The sequence below is a fragment of the Schistocerca americana genome, chromosome 1, assembly GCF_021461395.2.
Source record: "Schistocerca americana isolate TAMUIC-IGC-003095 chromosome 1, iqSchAmer2.1, whole genome shotgun sequence".
NCBI lineage: Eukaryota > Metazoa > Arthropoda > Insecta > Orthoptera > Acrididae > Schistocerca > Schistocerca americana.
The window spans coordinates 227,356,188-227,376,646 of record NC_060119.1 but is presented as its reverse complement, the minus strand read 5'-3'; the positions used below and the strand labels follow the sequence as shown (position 1 = coordinate 227,376,646).

General features: G+C 42.4%; 1 protein-coding gene across 1 annotated transcript in view; it reads left to right on the top strand.

Moving 5' to 3' along the window:
- LOC124621499 (protein sister of odd and bowel-like) overlaps positions 1-20,459 on the top strand; it is a 576,924-nt gene that overhangs the window by 217,870 nt on the left and 338,595 nt on the right. Inside the window, exon 3 of the mRNA XM_047147149.1 lies at positions 17,087-17,236. Within this exon, the coding sequence (XP_047003105.1) occupies positions 17,087-17,236 (150 nt within the window). The remainder of the gene's footprint in view (positions 1-17,086; positions 17,237-20,459) is intronic.

Here is a 20,459-nt window from a genome sequence, read left to right as displayed (position 1 = left end):
TTTTATTGTGCTTTTATAAGCAATGACTTCCGTTTGCATCCACAGTGACCGAGTCTTACGGAAAATATGTGTCAATGTTCTATGACTTTAGCTTAATCCATTACAGATACTCAAACAAGGCCAAGGTACATAGCATAATACATTGGAAAACGTTCATTATAGAGAAAATTCTTGTAGAGAGATAGATGTTAACTTCCTGTCAGCTCAAAATCTTCATCGAGTTTCAGATCTGAGGACCAACGTATTTTCGTGGTGTAGATATATGACACTTATCATTAATTTTGTATTATTTAAACACAGGTAAATAGAAGATCATTCCCATTTGCTTGGTAACGATATCACTACTTAATTAGGCAGACCTACGTTTTTAGCATTTGTAGACTTAAAGATAGCTTTTGACAATGTTGACTGGAATATACTTTCAAACTCTGATGGTGGCAGGGGTCAAATACAGGGAGCGAATGGCTATTTACAATTTGTACAGAAACTAGATGACAGTTACATGAGTCGATGGGCATAAAAGGGAAGCAGTGGTTGCGGAGGGAGTGAGACAGGGGTGTAGCTTATCCCCGATGTTGTTCAATCTTTATATTGAGCAGGCAGTAAAAGAAACAAAACAAAAATTGGTAGGAATTAAAATCCATGGAGAAGAAATAAAGCTTTGAGGTTTGACGATGACAGTGTAATTCTGTTAAGAGATAGCAAAGGACTTGGAAGAGCAGTTGAACGGAATGGGGTGTCTTGAAAGGAGGATATAAGATGAATAACAACAAAAGCAAAACGAGGATAATGGAATGTAGTCGAATTAAATCGGGCGATGCTAAGGGAATTTGATTAGGAAATGAGACACTTAAGTAGTAAATGAGTTTTGATATTTGGGGAATAAAATAACTGATGGTCAAAGTAGAGAGGATATAAAATGTAGACTGGCTCGAGCAAAGAAAGCGTTTCTGAAGAAGAGAAATTTGTTAACATCGAGTATAGATTTAAGTGTCAGGAAGTCGTTTCTGAAAGTACTTGTACGGAGTGTAGCCATGTATGGAAGTGAAACATGGACGATAAACAGCTTAGACAAGAAGAGAATAGAAGCCTTCGAAATGGGGTGCCACAGAAGAATGCTGAAGATCAGATGGATAGATCACATAACTAATGAGGAGGTACTGAATAGAATTGCGGAGAAGAGGAATTTGTGGCACAACTCGACTAGAAGAAGGGATCGGTTGATAGGACATGTTCTGAGGCATCAAGGGATCACCAATTTAGTATTGGAGGGCAGCGTGGAGGGTAAAAATCATAGAGGGAGACCAAGACATGAATACACTAAGCATATTCATAAGGGTGTGGGTTGCAGTAGGTAATGGGAGAGGAAGAAGCTTGCAAGGGTAGAGGAGCATGGAGGGCTGCATCAGACCAGTCTCTGGACTGAAGACCACAACAACAACAACAACTGCAGCCTGTAAATTCAGTGACTTAATAAGGAAAAATGTGTTTCCAAATTTTTTTGGTGTTCCTGAAACATCATTACGCCAGGAACGAAATATTGCTTCCCATTTACATATCTACCGGTGAAATCAGACGGTGCACATAGCCATAAATAAATCTTTATTGAAAATACTACCACTCGGTAGATCGGGTTGTAGGTTTCAGTGTACTTGTTACTGACGTCATGGACGGTCTAGAAAGACACGCCTCCTGTTCTGGTCAACGCTATCATATCGGTGTGCTGCCTGGAGAGCTAGTTACTACAGTTAGTTGAAGGTGACGCTGTAAGTCAATAACGTAGGAACAATGTGATTCTTTTTTCTTTGTATTGTTTCTTTATGCGGCGTGTTTATGATACAGAAAGGCTGAGAGTATAGTCAGATTAAAATTACTTGATACAGTGTTGACACATCGGCCACCGCTGCCTCTCGGAAATAGGTGTACAAACTCGGCGGGTCGGTTCACAAATGCTATTAATGTGAAACACGAAGGGATGTTGGACGGGGGCGCCGCGAGGTGTAGCCGAAAATGCGAGACGCTCTGTCGACAGCTGATTTTAATTGGCTAATGACGAAATTGCGGCACAGGACGTAGTTTGTAGCCATGAACTGAAACTCATATTCTAAATTAACCACAACCTCGTGATGTGCAATGTGTACGTGAAAACGGCGGTCAGCAATTTGCGACAGAAGTAAAATCGTGATCGCTTTTTTATGGCGATTAAAGCTAACCTTTACGAGCAAATTCAAGACAGAAAAAAATTCGTTTTCGGCGGTAAAAGCAAACTGTAGTTTCTTGCCATCATTGGTTACCTGAAACTATCCTCACACTGACTACACGGGCTGCTAAGTTACTAACCGATGAGCAGTCCTGTTTGGCACTTGGTTACAGATTGTAAGCAACACAGGCATAATCCAAACGAAAAGGAATGACAAAAAGAAAAATAAGAAGGAAATAAAGTCAATACGATAATGAAAAAGATGTGACAAAGAATTAGAAATTAAAAAAATTGCACTACAGTCAATTAAACGAGTAAAAATAATAATCAGACTCTTTTGATTAGATTTAGAAATTAAAAAAATTGCTACATTTGACAAAATTCGATCTTACACGTCAGGTTAATAAGTTAGCCATTGCGGTATGCCACAACAGTGCGTAAAGTAGTTATCTTTATGACTAGGGTGATCGAGTCGGGACGATGGATTGCAGCCTCCAGAAATTCGGCTTCACGCAATGTCGTGCCAAGCTTGTCTAATGTAAGCCGATCTCTGTGATTATGGTATCTGTATATGTGACTGAATCGCTTGCTGTGCGTTAGTATCCAGTACTGTTTTGTTAGTGCAGCGTATGGCACAAGTGTGTTTCATTACCATCGTTTGTGTGTGTGTGTGTGTGTGTGTGTGTGTGTGTGTGTGTGTGTGTGTGTGTGTGTGTGTGTGTTTGGTGTAGTTATCACGTGTGATGAAATACGAAATAAAAGTGCCCGACCCATGAATGAGGATCCAAACACATCAAGAAAGAAAGCCGGACAAGGAACTGGAAGTGAACAGGAGGGTGACTAAAGGTATTTACAGTACATTAATTTAAAAACAAACATGATTCCGTGCCCTTGCTTCAAACCTAAATCCCCGAACTCCCACTGAAAAAAAAAATGGTTCAAATGGCTCTGAGCACTATGGGACTTAACATCTGAGGTCATCAGTCCCCGAGAACTTAGAACTACTTCAATCTAACTAACCTAAGGACATCACACACATCCATGCCCGAGGCAGGTTTCGAACCTGCGACCGTAGCAGTCACGCGGTTCCGGACTGAAGCGCCTAGAACCGCTCGGCCACTTCGGCCGGCTGAACACCTTCTGACCTTTCATGTTTAGGCGAATACGTTGGCGGCTGTGCTTCTCATGGCTGTTGCAACGGTGAACGGTTCGGGCGTGACTTTTAGGGTTCTGATTAGAGGAAACCAACTCCAACAGGTGAAGTGTCAACAGTAATTTTACTCGGACTATAGTTGTGAAAGTACAGGAAATTGGCAAGGCTATTACTGTGCCCCTAAATAAACCTAGTGCTGCTCGTTGACGGGTAGCGTATTAACTATTCAGAACTAAAGTGCACACTACTTCTGCTGTCGTACCCATATTGTGCGCGCTGGCCGAGGCGAACTGCCGAAAAGGCCTCCATCTTTGCTCGACTGTCAATCACCTTGTTATCCCGGCTGAGGTTCGAGTCCTCCCTCGGGCATGGGTGTGTGTATGTTTGTCCTTAGGATTAGTGTTGTCTACAGCACACTTGCACGTTGTGAACAGCACACGCTTACAGCAGAAAGACGACGTACAGAATGGCCCACCCACAGACTGCGTTGTCTTCTATATCTTTCACATCACTTGCAGCGCCATCTGTTGTTGAAAATTGTAACTACTGTAATTTCGAAAGTTTGTCCGCCTGAAAATGTACTGTTGTCCCAAGCATATTGCAACAAACGGTGTATTTCTATCGCTGATCGTTTAGTTTTTATTGCCGTTTCAAATATACCGGTCATTTTTGAAACACCCTGTATATAGACACAGAAAGCCCTACTTTTTTTTCTTTTCACAACGCGCAAGCAGACTGCTCTTGGCTCCAATAATAAGACAGGTCAGTTTAAACAGTGAGGAACAAAGGACGCACGGGTTGCGGACAAGTGAGGGTAAACCAAAGTTATCAGACTCCGCGCCAAGAGGGTGACTAAAGGTATTTACAGTACATTAACTCAAAAACAAACGTGATTCCGTGCCCTTGTTTCAAACCTAAATCGCCGAACTCCCTCTGACCTTTCATCTTTAAGGCGAATACGTTGGCGGCGGTGCTTTTCATTTGCCCAGAGTACTCGGGGAAAAAAAACTAATGAGTACTTAAATCTCAGAGGGGAATGAAGATCTCTTGCCCTGAAACGAGTGTAAGGAAAATCCCCATTCCTCAAGCAAAGGGGGAGGGGTGGGAGCAATGTTTAGCCCAGCAGAGCGCGGCAGCGGCCGCTCTCATTAGGGGGAGGGAGAGCCCGGCACGCTGCTCAATTTCTGGGCGGGGGGGTGGGGGCGGGGGCGGAAGTCCCCTTCGCTTCTTCCCGACGGCCACCCAAAAGATCGCGCGGAATGCCATCCAATTACGGGGAGGGGTGCGGGTCCCGAACTGTGTCCGCGGTGTCAGCGCTGCAACCAGCCTCTGCCCCTCAGACGCGTGTGAGCAAAGAAATGCATCCGTCCGCGGCCGCGAAGGCGTCGTATAAACACGCGTGACGCCTGTGTTTTATCCTTCACCAGTGCGAGGTAGAATAAAACGGTCGAAATCCTGTAGAAGACTGTCGTGCTTCCCTAAACCCCGAACCATATCGGACACAATTCAAAAATGCAGTACTTGAGAGTTCATGACTTAAAGAATCCATAAATATCACAATAAAGTGTGTGTCTGTTCCACATCCCCTCCTAAACCACTGAACGCATTTCAACCAAATTTGGTACATATCCCTCACTTGCAGGCAATAATCACTATTGGGACTGGAACAACTTAACCTTTTCATAGTTTAGTACGTAATAAACAACCATCATCATCTTCATTTGAGACTGATTATGCCTTTCAGCGTTCAGTCTGGAGCATAGTCCCCCTTATAAAATTCCTCCATGATTCCCCTATTCAGTGCTAACATTGGTGCCTCTTCTGATGTTAAGCCTATTACTTCAAAATCATTCTTAACCGAATCCAGGCACCTTCTCCTTGGTCTGCCCCGACTCCTCCTACCCTCTACTGCTGAACCCATGAGTCTCTAGGGTAACCTTGCTTCTCCCATGCGTGTAACATGACTCCCACCATCTAAGCCTGTTCGCCCTGACTGCTACATCTATAGAGTTCATTCCCAGTTTTTCTTTGATTTCCTCATTGTGGACACCCTCCTGCCATTGTTCCCTTCTACTAGTACCTGCAATCATCCTAGCTACTTTCATATCCGTAACTTCAACCTTATTGATACGGTAACCTGAATTCATCCAGCTTTCGCTCCCATACAACAAAGTTGGTCGAAAGATTGAACGGTGCACATATAACTTAGTCTTGGTACTGACTTCCTTCTTGCGAGAGTGAGTAGATCGTAGCTGAGCGCTCACTGCATTAGCTTTGCTACACCTCGCTTCCAGTTCTTTCACTATGTTGCCATCCTATGAGAATATGCATCCTAAGTACTTGAAACCGTCCACCTGTTCTATCTTTGTTCCTCCTATTTGGCACTCCATCCGCTTATATCTCTTTCCCACTGACATTACTTTCGATTTGGAGATGCTAATCTTCATATCATAGTCCTTACATTTCTGATCTAGCTCTGAAATATTACTTTGCAAACTTTCAATCGAATCTGCCATCACAACTAAGTCATCCGCATATGCGAGGCTGGTTCAGAGTAGTTTCAGGGGTAAGACAAGGCTGCAACCTGTCTCCACTGTTGTTCATATTATTTATGGATCATATGTTGAAAACAATAGACTGGCTGGGTGAGATTAAGATATTTGAACAATATCTTCACATATCTTAATCTCACCCAGCCATTCTATTGTTTTCAACATATGATCCATAAATAATATGAACAACAGTGGAGACAGGTTGCAGCCTTGTCTTACCCCTGAAACTACTCTGAACCATGAACTCAGTTTACCGTCAACTCTAGCTGCTGCCTGACTATCTATGTAAAGACCTTTAATTGCTTGCAAAAGTTTGCCTCCTATTCCATAATCTCGTAGAACAGACAATAACTTCCTCCTAGGAACCCGGTCATATGCCTTTTCTAGATCTATAAAGCATAGATACAATTGCCTGTTCCACTCGTAACACTTCTCCATTATTTGCCGTAAGCTAAAGATCTGGTCCTGACAACCTCTAAGAGGCCTAAACCCACACTGATTTTCATCCAATTTGTCCTCAACTAATACTTCGCACTTTCCTTTCAACAAAACCTGATAAGATTTTACCCACAACGCTGATTAAAGAGATACCTCTGTAGTTGTTGCAAGACACCAATCTTTAATAAACAACCTATGCGTGAAAAACCGCCGCATCATGCATGACGTCTAAATTTGTTATTTCTGTGTTGCCAACACTTTCGACAATAAATTTCGCAGACAGTTTCTACATGTGCCGTTAAATTCACCTACAAAATTATATCATGGTACCAAACGTAGTTCAGGAGGCATCACAAAGACTAAGCTGCTTGAAAAACTGCCGCGTTGTGTGTGACGTATAAATTTCTTACTAACTCTATTCACAACACGTTTTGGAGACAGTATCCACATAGACAGTATCCACATACGCTGCTGAATGTTTCTACAAAATTATGTCAATATTATGAAAAGGAAAGTTGCTACTTATCATATAGCGGAAATGCTGAGTCGCAGATAGGCACAACAAAAAGACTGTCACAATATAAATTTTCGGCCAAAACTGCCAGTCATGTGTGTGTGTTTGTGTGTGTGTGTGTGTGTGTGTGTGTGTGTGTGTGCGCGTGTGTGGGCGCGCGTCGCCTGTTTTCGACAAAGGCCTTATTGGTCGAAAGATTATGTTGTGACAGTCTTTTTGTTGTGCCTATTTAAGACTCAGCATCTCCGCTGTGTGGTGAGTATCAACTTTCCTCTGTGCGGCTGGTCCCGGCGGAGGTTCGAGTCCTCCTTCGCGCATGGGTGTGTGTTTGTCCGTAGGATAATTTAGGTTAAAAATGTGTAACCTTACGGACTGATGACCTTAGCAGTTAAGTCCCATCAGATTTGAACACACATTTGAACCAACTTTCCTTTTCATAATATTGTTACATTCTATCCTGCATTTTTCATTGTTTGATTTTTACGAAATTATATCGTTATACGACACGTAGTTTTGGAGATACCACGTCATGAACACTGAGATAAGTGAAAAATGTCGCATCATGCATGAAGTTTTGATATATGTATTCTTTACACACCTTCAATGCTTCTGACAGTTCTCAAATACGAAGTACAAGCGGCTGTAGGCGAAAAGAATAGCAAACTGTATAAAAAGACGTTGCCATAGAGACGTCTACAAAATCGCGTAGACACGCGAGGAAGCTAAACTTTTACATTTGTGCATTACGCGTATTTCTGTGTACGACTGTTTCATAATTTGAGAGGTGCTTTCGCGAATGTATGGAAATTATTTTTTCTTCACTACTATACAGTTCATTTTTAGACTTCCGTGCCTCAATCTGTATAAACAGAACCCCATGTAAGCTCGCTTTGTGGTCCGTCTGCCTGTCAAGAGTGTTAAGAAATCTTTTTCTCCAGAAATGGTAGACTACCAAGTTCAACTTTATGTCATACATTAAGGTATATGCCCCCTTTGTCAGTGTAAAAATTTTAAGCTTCCAAGTCAATTCAGTCAAAACACACGGTCATTTGTGTTACGTACTTCGATACTCTAAACCTGTAGACTACTTCCCGTTGACCTAGAATAACTAAATTTGGCAAGAAGCAAGGTTTCACTGAACAAGTAAAGGAAAAAACGGAATAAAATCAGTTTGTAATTATATAACATTCAAATATTTTTTGTCATTTTTCACCCGTCTGTCTGTCAAGCTCCTTTTCCTCTTAAACATATCGACGTATCAAGCTCAAATTCATGTCTCATTCTAAAGTCTACGGTCCCTTGGCTGTGTAAAAATTTTAAACTTCCAAGACAGTCTAATCAAAAGATATGACCATTTATGTCACATGTTTTGACGCTCACTCATCAAAACCTGTATGTGCTTCCCGTTGACAAAGAATCATGAAATATGACAAGAAGCAAGTTTTCACAGCACAAGTAAAAATCTCAAAATTGCAAAATTGTAATTATGCCACATAAAAAATATATTTTTGCCATTAGAACATTCACTGCGATCATCATCCATCGAAATCATCCGGGCAAACATTACTGCATGCAAATATAAAATGTAAGATATAGTCATGGTTTAGTAAGTAAAAAAAATATTTTATTAAATCTTCTGTGACTACATACACGGTAAGAACTAGAGTCCCCTGCTTACTTTTTTTTGTATGTCCAGGCTAGCCTGAGGAACTACCATAGAGATTTTGATACCGTCTTGCCATTCTCTTTATCGAAAACAGGCGAAAATCGTCGAGATTCTACATTCTCAAGGTGGATGAACTATACATGAATAATTAAGTTTGCACAGAACCCCCAGTGCGCGAGTCGTCCTCACACTTGCCAGTATTTTTGTTTTTCGTTTCTTATGGGAAATTGGCAAAATGAATGCCCGGGAAGGGTTCGTCAGCTAGTAAATTTTATAAAACTTATATTGATACAGTATTATCTTCCTTTAAATTTCAAGTAAGCACTGTTGGCAGTAAACTCCATTATATTTTTCCTGCATGTTCAGGCAGTTCAAGCGTCTTTTGCAGTACTAAACTAAAAATTACCCTTTTTTTCATTTGTCACTTTTCATGCCGGGGTGCCATATGTTTGTCCCGTAGACCAGAGATTTTCAAAGCGTGCGTCACCGCCCCCAGGGACGTCGTGGCCTTGCCGTAGGCGCGTCGCGATGGTTTCAGAAAAATAATTTGACTTTTTTATTTCTAAGTAAAGGAATGGCGTGTGTGCTAGTATGACATCTAGCGAGCTGGCGAGACGGTGGTGTTGCTATGGCAGCGTGGCAGCTGGCAGTCGTGACTAATTTGTTTTTACCCAGCAACAGTTCGAAGGCTTAGTTTTGCCGAATGCTTATCATTTTTATTCCTGTTTGTTTGCTGTGATTTGTATTTCTGTCAGCATGGGAAAATTTTTAAACGCAAGTAAAAAGACTGATGTTTCAAATGTATTATGGAGCTCTAATGGCATGAATACACGAAAATGCTGTTTTCCCCAAGGTATACTATATTCACACTTGTTTACATGCGAGTGGGGATTTCTAATCAAATGAGTTGAAGAATTTGTCGTAAACATGGGTGGCTGCTCAGCTGTGAACTGCACTAACTACAGCAAAAATAGCTTTCGCACGTTCAGATTTCCTCTTGGCCCTGAATGAAGAAAAAGACGGGCCTTAGACTGCCGGAGAGACAACTGGGAACCACCCGATGCTCGACTGTGTACTGTAAATAAATGTTAATAAAAATATTTACAAACACGAAACCAGTTGTATGCAATTGCGTTTGTTCCTAGTCGAAAACTGTACTGATGCAGGTGGTCTCAAATTTTTTCGATTTATAAACACACATACACCAGTGAATAATACTTATCCCCATTTCTTATACAGGCATGATAGAACGAGTGATAATTTAGATATTTTCATTGCGGATTGGTCATTGTGAAGGAACCTTCACAAGTAAAGTAACGTTCAAAGAATGAAGTTCTTCCACAACTCAACAAGCAACAAACCTATCATGAAGTACATAAAATGAATACTGATTAAATGATAAAAGAAACTATTAATAAAAATTCGTTTTATTGTAAGATGAAACTATGCTTTCCCCCAACTCTCTATACTAAAAATGCGGCATTGTTATACCCACTTCTCAATAACAAATAAACACCACTTTTACAAGTGGCTACATGCAGGCAGAACTAATAAATAGCTGCAGGTTGTTACTGCCTAACATCTATATCGAAGACATTGGTACCGAGTCGTTGATTCACTGCATTTAATATTTACAAACTTTCATCTACGTTCCGAGCATACGTTCCTATATCCGTGTAATATTTGATTTCAATTTTTCTATTTTATGAAAAGGGCATTCTAAATTTTTCTATAAACACTAATTAATGTTTGGTTCACGTCATAGGTGCAATATCATATATTTCATAAGAAATACTGGAAAAAGGTACTTGAATAGGTTAACCAACCACAAGGTAAACACCGCTGAATCCTCAGAGATGGGGAAGGACGATTCAGCCTGTTATACAGGAGCTCTACCGTGGTGAAATGAACCTGATTGTTGTTCATAGCAACACGGTCTGGCAATGCGAACTTGGGTCTGTGCGCTCCGCCACGCTCATGCAAACCTCACTCCCTCCACGCTTTCCTATCGCTCTGACCCTATGCACTGAAGCGCCTTCCTACAAGACGCGGAAATCACCCAGTCAATTGCAGTTTGCCTCTCTAACGGCGTCCAGGGGTAACACGATTTCATAAAATTATTGATCTAATTTAAAAATTTAAAATAGTGCCACAATCTACGCATTAAAGTTAGAAACTGTTCACATGTAATGAAGAAAAAAAAAAAAAAGGTTCAAATGGCTCTGAGCACTATGGGACTTAACTTCTGAGGTCATCAGTCCCCTAGAACTTAGAACTATTTAAACCTAACTAACCTAAGGACATTACACACATCCATGCCCGAGGCAGGATTCGAACCTCTGCGACCGTAGCGGTCGAACGGTTCCAGATTGTAGCGCCCAGAACCGCTCGGCCACCACGGAAGGCTACATGTCATGAAGCAGTGTGACTCACTGTGCCCAAATTATCCATACTACAGTCAAACGGTCTTTGAGAACGAGCTTACTTAGCGATTTCCAACAGACTTTACAAATAATTTCAAACCTTTACAAAATTCTTCCTTGCTGACAACTCCGATAAAACGACTACAGGAAAAAAAATGGCTCTGAGCACTATGGGACTTAACATCTTAGATCACAAGTCCCCTAGAACTTAGAACTACTTAAACCTAACTAACCTAAAGACATCACACACATCCATGCCCGAGGCAGGATTCGAACCCGTGACCGTAGCAGTCACGCGGTTCCAGACGGTAGCGCCTAGAACCGCTCGGCCAATAGGAAAAAAGTTTATCGCTTATGACATTTTTGCTGTTCATGCAGTAAAAGTGCAGCATCAGGCATGACGTTTCAATTTATTGCTTCTTTACTACTAATGCTAGTCGCACAACATTTCGTAGACAGCATCCACGTACACCGCTGAACGTACCAGCAAAATTACATCACTGTACGACACAGTTTGGGATACGTGGCAGCACGTCATAAATACGGAGACGTATGAAAAACTAGCCTTTCTTAAAACGTAATTCTAATTACCCAAACTATACTCATACTGTATTTTATTATGAGAGGACTTACCGACTTACAACGAATTTTAAACCTAATTTCAAATCTTGCGTTTTGTTTTGACTTTCTAATTAGTTTACGGGTGAATAATCTGGGACTAGGAACAGCAAGATAATTAGTGTTATGCGTCTTCAACCGTAAAGGTTTTATGCCGTTAACGTCAAATAGGGGTTGTCGCACTCGATAGAGGCCCCACAAACAAACATTTGCCTAAATTACACTTAAAGGATTCGCATAAAAATCAGGAAATAAAATTAACTGAATATATCGTACCTTGCTCGTGGGAAAATAAAGACGAACCACAAAAGGTGCTGGAAGTGACTGCCCTCGATTAGTTAACACGGTGCTGCAGATTCTCGAATGTTGCCCAGAATCTCTGCTGTCACTGCTTGTATTTCACGGACGACGTTCTTGTACACGTTGCCTTTTAGGCATCCCAGAGGAAAAAGTCGAGTGGTGTTAAATAAAGTGACCTTGTGGGGCCACAGTCCTTTCGAAATCACTTTGCCGGGGAAAAATGATTCGACCTCAGCCGCGGTCACTCAAAACATGTTGCGTGTGGCGCCATCCTGTTGGTGCCAACGCAGGGTAAGTTCTTTATCGTCGAACTGGCTCACAATTCCCGAAACATTTTGATGTAAACTGCACTAGATTCGAAAAAAATTTGTCCGATGATGCGACGCTGTGATATTGCACAGAACGCGCCGATCTTTTATAAATGCATTTTGCTCGACTCCTGCATGTGGATTTACGTTACACCTCAAACGTGTATTATGAGAATTTACATAGCCGGAAAGGTGGAATCATGTCTGCCCATCACTGAACCATGTGTACTGCAATATTCCTGGGCTCTGAGCAAAAAATTCTGGAACCAACGGCGAAAAACGGAATGTTCAAAAAGTCTCTCCACAATGCCGTTATGATTGTTAGCTGCGCGTGCCGTATGATTGTTCGCCAGCCTGGGTTACGTCCCTTCAAGTGGACTTTCCCAACATTCCACTGTTTCGTTTATCTCAGTAAAAATGAATATTCAATAAATTAATAAGTACTGTTTCACTGAGTTTCATTTCGGTATATTCACTGCGCCATACGGCACGCGCGGCGTACAATCATACGGCACTGCGGAGAGACTTTTTGAACATCCCGTATAATGCGTTTGTCATATGGTTCAAATGGTTCAAATGGCTCTGAGCACTATGGGACTTAACTACTGAGGTCATCAGTCCCCTAGAACTTAGAACTACTTAAGCCTAACTAACCTAAGGACATCACACACTTCCATGCCCGAGGCAGGATTCGAACCTGCGACCGTAGCGGTCACGCGGTTCCAAACTGACGCGCTTAGAACCGCACGGCCACACCGGCCGGCATGCGTTTGTCTTTTTCATTTACCTGAACAACTGAACCTGTATGGACGACGGTTCAATCCCGCGTCCGGTCATCCTGATTTAGGTTTTCCGTGATTTCCCTTAATCACTCCAGGCCAATGCCGGGATGCTTCCTCTGAAAGGGCACGGCCGACTTCCTTCCCCGTCCCTCCCCAATCCGATGAGACCGATGACCTCGCTGTCTGGTCTCCTTCCCCAAAACAACCCAACCCCCAACCAACCTGTATGGATACAGCCGGCCCGAGTGGCCGAGCGGTTCTAGGCGCTTCAGTCTGGAACCGCGCGACCGCTACGGTCGCAGATTTGAATCCTGCCTCGGGCATGGGTGTGTGTGATGTCCTTAGGTTAGTTAGGTTTAAGTAGTTCTAAGTTCTAGGAGACTGATGACCTCAGATGTTAAGTCCCATAGTGCTCAGAGCCATTTGAACCATTTTTTTGTATGGATACATGTCGACTTTTCTTCGCAACTCCGTGACAAGTGCTTCATGACATCCCACGTTCCTGAGATAAACGTCCAACAGACTTTCCAGTAGAGGCCAACAATCGCTTCTCGTCAGTCACTTTTTCTTCCGATAATGACGGCCGTTCGCCGCTGTGAAGATCCAACACCTTTACAGTGCTTCCCATCTTGTTCACTAATTTTCGTATGCAGTATTTAGACGGAAATGCTGGTCACCAAGCAGTTCAATAAATTTGCTGACGCGTCTTAATGGAACGAGTAATCCAATATTGTTCCACAAAAAAACACGCGCTCTTCGAAAGAATAGCGATACATTGTCACTAAACACTTACACTGACAAGTGAGCGCCCAGCCACAGCGACGCGCGGAAACACACTCATGCGTCATTGTTGCAGAGTGCAGTGTTGCAACGTCAAGCGTCACAGATTTCACTGTGATTTCAGCAGATTTGCTACAAGTTTGTGGGGCACCTTTCGAGTGCAGACACCGTGTATTTAACTAATTAACTGTTTCCTAAAGTACCGAGAGATTCGAAGCTGTTTTATACATGGGTGTTCGATCTTTAAAGAACTGGAGATGGGGGTATTACTGGTTACAAATTAAACTACAGCTGCTGAGTTTAATTTACGACACCGCTATAGCCGATAGAACGATCTGGGAGCGCTCGCGCCAAATGACCCAGCCGCTGACACACGCCTCCAAAGCAGTGTTCGCTCTCGCTTCCAACGCTCAATCTCCCCGGAGCAAGGACCGAAACTAGCTGCTCTGTAGGGCTGTAAAGTGAACCGGCCTAGTGTAAGGAAGCTGCTCTATGAATTATTTATAATTAAATAATTTAATTTTACATATAAACTAGCTGCAATGCCCGGCGTTGCCTGGGTCAGAATATATTGCACCATTGATGCCGTGAGGACCATTCTCCCTATCAGATACACTCAAACGTATAGTCCATTAAACGTAGGATGAATACAGTGTTGCCGGCCGGTGTGGCCGAGCTGTTCTAGGCGCTTCAGTCTGGAACCGCGCGGCCGCTACGGTTGCAGGTTCGGATCCTGCTTCGGGCATGGCTGTGTGTGATGTCCTTAGGTTAGTTAGGTTTAAGTAGTTCTAAGTCTAGGGGACTGATGACCTCAGATGTTAAGTCCCATAGTGCTCCGAGCCATTTGAACCATTTTTGAATACAGTGTTTATTAAATTAATTAATCAAAGAACGAGATAAAATATTATTATGTAAATAAAACGGGTCAGTATCAAAAGTTACTTAATTTAATAAGAAATTTAATTTTATTGTATATACATATAATATGTTGACTGGAATACTCTCTTTCAAATTCTAAAGGTGGCAGGGGTAAAATACAGGGAGCGAAAGGCTATTTACAATTTGTACAGAAACCAGATGGCAGTTATAAGAGTCGAGGGACATGAAAGGGAAGCAGTGGTTGGGAAGGGAGTAAGACAGGGTTGTAGCCTTTCCCCGATGTTGTTCAATCTGTATATTGAGCAAGCAGTAAAGGAAGCAAAAGAAAAATTCGGAGTAGGTATTAAAATTCATAGAGAAGAAATAAAAACTTTGAGGTTCGCCGATGACATTGTAATTGTGTCAGAGAGAGCAAAGGACTTGGAAGAGCAGTTGAACGGAATGGATAGTGTCTTGAAAGGAGGATATAAGATGAGCATCAACAAAAGCAAAACAAGGATAATGGAATGTAGTCTAATTAAGTCGGGTGATGCTGAGGGAATTAGATTAGGAAATGAGACACTTAAAGTAGTAAAGGAGTTTTGCTATTTGGGGAGCAAAATAACTGATGATGGTCGAAGTAGAGAGGATGTAAAATGTAGACTGGCAATGGCAAGGAAAGCGTTTCAGAAGAAGAGAAATTTGTTAACATCGAGTATAGATTTAAGTGTCAGGAAGTCATTTCTGAAAGTATTTGTATGGAGTGTAGCCATGTATGGAAGTGAAACATGGACCATAAATAGTTTGGACAAGAAGAGAATAGAAGCTTTCGAAATGTGGTGCTACAGAAGAATGCTGAAGATTAGATGGGTAGATCATATAGCTAATGAGGAAGTATTGAATAGGATTGGGGAGAAGAGAACTTTGTGGCACAACTTGACCAGTAGAAGGGATCGGTTGGTAGGACATGTTCTGAGGCATCAAGGGATCACCAATTTAGTATTGGAGGGCAGCGTGGAGGGTAAAAATCGTAGAGGGAGACCAAGAGATGAATACACTAAGCAGATTCAGAAGGATGTAGGTTGCAGTAGGTACTGGGAGATGAGAAAGCTTGCACAGGATAGAGTAGCATGGAGAGCTGCCTCAAACCAGTCTCAGGACTGAAGACCACAACAACAACAACATATAATATTTTCATTTTTTCACAACACATGCTTATACACTATATTTGTAGTTTTATTGCTCGGACTGTAAATGAACAAGTTTTGAGGTGATACAACTCGTGAGCACGCGACGTACAGTATGTGATCAAAAGTGTCCGGACACATGGCTGAAAATGACTCGTGGCACCCTCCATCGGTAGTACTGGAATTCAATATGGTGTTGGCCCACCCTTAGCCTTGAGGACAGTTTGCACACTCGCAAGCATACGTTGAATCAGGTGCTGGAAGGTTTCTTGGGGAATGGCAGCCCTTTCTTCGCGGAGTGCTTCACTGAGGACAGGTATCGATGTCTGTCGGTGACACCTGGCACGACGTTCCAAAACATCCCAATAGTGATCTGTAGGATTCAGGTCAGGATTCTATGCAGGCCAGTCCGTTACAGAGATGTTATTGTTGGCAACCGTTAGTGAGTTGTTTCAGTCTTTTCCTAACCTTGAAGCGAGCTAGTTTTCTGTATTGTCCAGTGAAAGAACATAGCAACAACAGTGTATTTAAGTGAAACAACATAGTAACTGTTGTAGTTTGTAGATTATTTATGAAATAGGGATGGCTTTCAGTGACCGTTATTTTTATCGTTTTTCCAAAACTAAATTCTCTACAACTGCTGTTGAAAGCTTTGTGCAATTATCTGGAATTCAAAAAACAAAGTGAGCCAAGTAGTTAATAAATTAGAAATTTTACGAAATTACGTCTTTGCTTCTCTGGATGTTCTGGAAAACTGCTGCAGATACATACTTGGCTGGGACATGCTTTGCCGGCCGGAGTGGCCGTACGGTTCTAGGCGCTACAGTCTGGAACCGAGCGACCATTACGGTCGCAGGTTTGAATCCTGCCTCGGCTAAGGTTAGTTAGGTTTAATTAGTTCTAAGTTCTAGGCGACTGATGACCTCAGAAGTTAAGTCGCATAGTGCTCAGAGCCATTTTTGGGACATGTTTTATTAGATTCTCCAGATCAATAACAACAAAATAAATGTACAGTTTTGCGATTGCTTCATATTAGCGACGTTGCTAAATTTCAGACAAAATCTTTTATTAGCCGTAACTCACTAACGAAACATTTACGGACCTATGTTTGTATGAACTTTTTTCTTTAGTTTATTTGTAGAATAACATACTAATATTGGATGCCATGAAAAAGTGTATATAACTTTTCTTTTTTGATATTCTGCGCACACCGTTAAGCCTTCCTGTTTATTTACGTAGTGTGTGCTGATTTTTGTTGAACTGAGACGTTCCACAGCAGCTGACCGATCTGATGTTGATGTTGACAGGTAACGGCGGCGCGACGGCGACGTTCGACCTGTTCGACTCGGAGAGCGCGCACGACCTGACGCTGTCGCCGCAGACGTTCACGAGCTCCACCGAGGCGTTCATCAACGACAACTCGGACAGCCTGGGGGTGCCGGGGGACACCGACACAGGTACCCGCCCACGCCTCAACTATTCATGTCCCCGGAACAGCGCCCCCGCTTAGTTGGCAATCGACACCTGTTGCCGGCCCAGCACCTCGCGTTTAATTCAGCAGTACACCTGCTACCAGCCCAATGAGCAGACCCCTACCGTCTCTTGTGCCTGCAACCCGCATGTCGCTGCTCTGGCCGAATCGCTCCCATGTGCACGCGCTTTTTATCGCAGCAAATAGCCTAACACAACCACGTAGTTAATTTTTATTGCTGTGTAACAACACGAACAATGTAATCATTTTGAGGTCGATGCTCTTTCCTTGGCGCGTTTGCTTCCTAATATGTATTAAGTAATTATGGTTCTCCCTTAAATAAACACAGTGTCTCTTGTTCTACTAATCGTACATGTTTCGGAGAAGTTTCTCTATCTTCAGTGGTTATTATTTACTACCATAGGACAATATACAAAAAAATATGCATTGAGATAATTATCAGGTTTTTGAGATTACGGTATTTACATTACTATAAGTATTGAGGGAAATATTAACATGAAGAATATATGCCTTGTTATTACATACTGGTGTTCACAGATCTATTTGGTATTTAGAGAACATCTGCAATTAATGCCTTCTAGAATGTTTTTGCAATTAATAATCGTTTACCATTCTTTTGTTATGTAATTTCTTATAAGTTTTTAATGCCTAATATGGTATTATCGGTTTTCCTTACTTCATTTTTTTCTTGTTCCAAAAAAAATGCTAGTCAAATAGCAGATCTTTGTTTGCAAAACGACATAACACGACATAGTGCTAGATAAAGAAGGAAATAACCAATAATATCATATTAGGCCCTAAAATATTGTGAGAAATTACATAACATAACAATGATAAACGCTCGTTGATTGAAGATGACATACAGGAAGGCAATAATTGTAGCTGTGCTGCAAATACCACCGGCCGGAGTGGCCGGGCTGTTCTAGGCGCTACAGTCCGGAACCGCGCGACCGCTGCGGTCGCAGGTTCGAATCCTGCCTCGGGCATGGATGTGTATGATGTCCTTAGGTTAGTTAGGTTGAAGTAGTTCTAAGTTCTAGGGGACTGATGACCTCAGAAGTTAAGTCCCATAGTGCTCAGAGCCATTTGAGCCATTTTTGCAAATACCAGGCAGACTTGTGAAGACCAATAGGTACGATTCGTTATAATAAGATTTATATTTATTCTTCAGTTTAATATTTCTGTCAGTACTAAAGGTAATTTTTTAAAAAAATGATAAACATCATAAAGCATAAGTTCTTTATATATTGAAGCTTCCTGGCAGATTAAAGTTTGGAAGGTAGGAGGCGAGGTATTGGCGGAAGTAAAGCTGTGAGGACGGGGCGTGAGTCGTGCTTGGGTAGCTCATTTGGTAGAGCACTTGCCCGCGAAAGGCAAAGGTCCCGAGTTCGAGTCTCGGTTCGGCACACAGTTTTAATTTGCCAGGAAGTTTCATATCAGCGCACACTCCGCTGCAGAGTGAAATTCTCATTCTCATTATATATTGTTCAAAAGATAATAAATTAAACCACTTAAGATGGAGAAACATCTCTGAAACATGCACGGGGTCTAAAACAAGAATTTGCTCAAAGCCGAACCACATTTTCTTATGATAAATAATCTATATTACTGAAAGACTGAAACAGTCACGTGTATATCCGGTTCTAGTTACAGGCTGCCTATCTACTCGTCCAACGGCTTCCAAGGGCAACAAAATTTTGGTTTTCAGTGTCCATATTATTTTTAAAAAATGGACGGAGCGAGGTGGCGCAGTGGTTAGTGTGGTGTCACCGCCAGACACCACACTTGCTAGGTGGTAGCCTTTAAATCGGCCACGGTCCGTTAGTATACGTCGGACCCGCATGTCGCCACTATCAGTGATTGCAGACCGAGCGCCGCCACACGGCAGGTCTAGTCTAGAGAGACTCCCTAGCACTCGCCCAGTTGTACAGCCGACTTTGCTAGCGATGGTTCACTGTGTACATACGCTCTCATTTGCAGAGACAACAGTTTAGCATAGCCTTCAGCTACGTCATTTGCTACGACCTAGCAAGGCGCCATATTCAGTTACTATAATTACTTCAAGAATGTATTCTGAACAGATAATATTGTGAATCATGTACCGTCAAGAGCGACGTTCATCATTAATGGGTAAAGTTAAGTATGAAACTAATTACGTCCGCTTTCTGAATTCCCATTCCTTGTCATGTTCCAGACCTCATGTCAGTATAGTTCTTCACTCCTCACGCCAGCCTGCGTGAGCTAAAACGCTTGTATTTCGGCCTCCACTCGTAACACGGTGTTGGCTCTTCTGCTAACACAAAAGTTAGCACACTGGACTCGAATTCGGGAGGGCGACGGTTCAATCCCGAGTCCGGCCATACTGATTTACGTTTTCATGCAAGGGATGGTTCCTTTGAACGGGCACGGCCGACTTCCTTCCCTAGTCCGATGAGACCGATGACCTCGCTGTTTGGTCTCTTCCAACAAATCAGCCAACCAACCTATCATAATGGATGTACGTATGTTTGTTTCACATCTTCTCCTAAACCACTGGACCAGTTTCAACCGAACTTGGTTTACATATTACTCCACAGTGTGGAGAGAACCGCTGTGGGGGTAACAACCGCCTACCTGTCAAAGGGTTGCGTGTGAGAGTGAAAAAGTACACTACTGGCCATTAAAATTGCTACACCACGAAGATGACGTGCTACAGACGCGAAATTTAACCGACAGGAATAAGATGCTGTGATATGCAAATGATTAGCTTGCCAGAGCATTCACACAAGGTTGGCGCCGGTGGCGACACCTACAACCGGCTGACATTAGAAAAGTTTCCAACCGATTTCTCATACACAAGCATCAGTTGACCGGCGTTACCTGCTGAAACGTTGTTGTGATGCATCGTGTAAGGAGGAGAAATGCGTACCATCACGTTTCCGACTTTGATAAAGGTCGGATTGTAGCCTATCTCGATTGCGGTTTATCGTATCGCGACATTGCTACTCGCGTTGGTCGAAATCCAATGACTGTAAGAAGAACATGGAATCGGTGGGTTCAGGAGGGTAATACGGAACGCCGTGCTGGATCCCATCGGCCTCGTATCACTAGCAGTCGAGATGACAGGCATCTTATCCGCATGGCTGTAACGGATCGTGCAGCCACGTCTTGATCCCTGAGTCAACAGATGGGGACGTTTGCAAGACAAC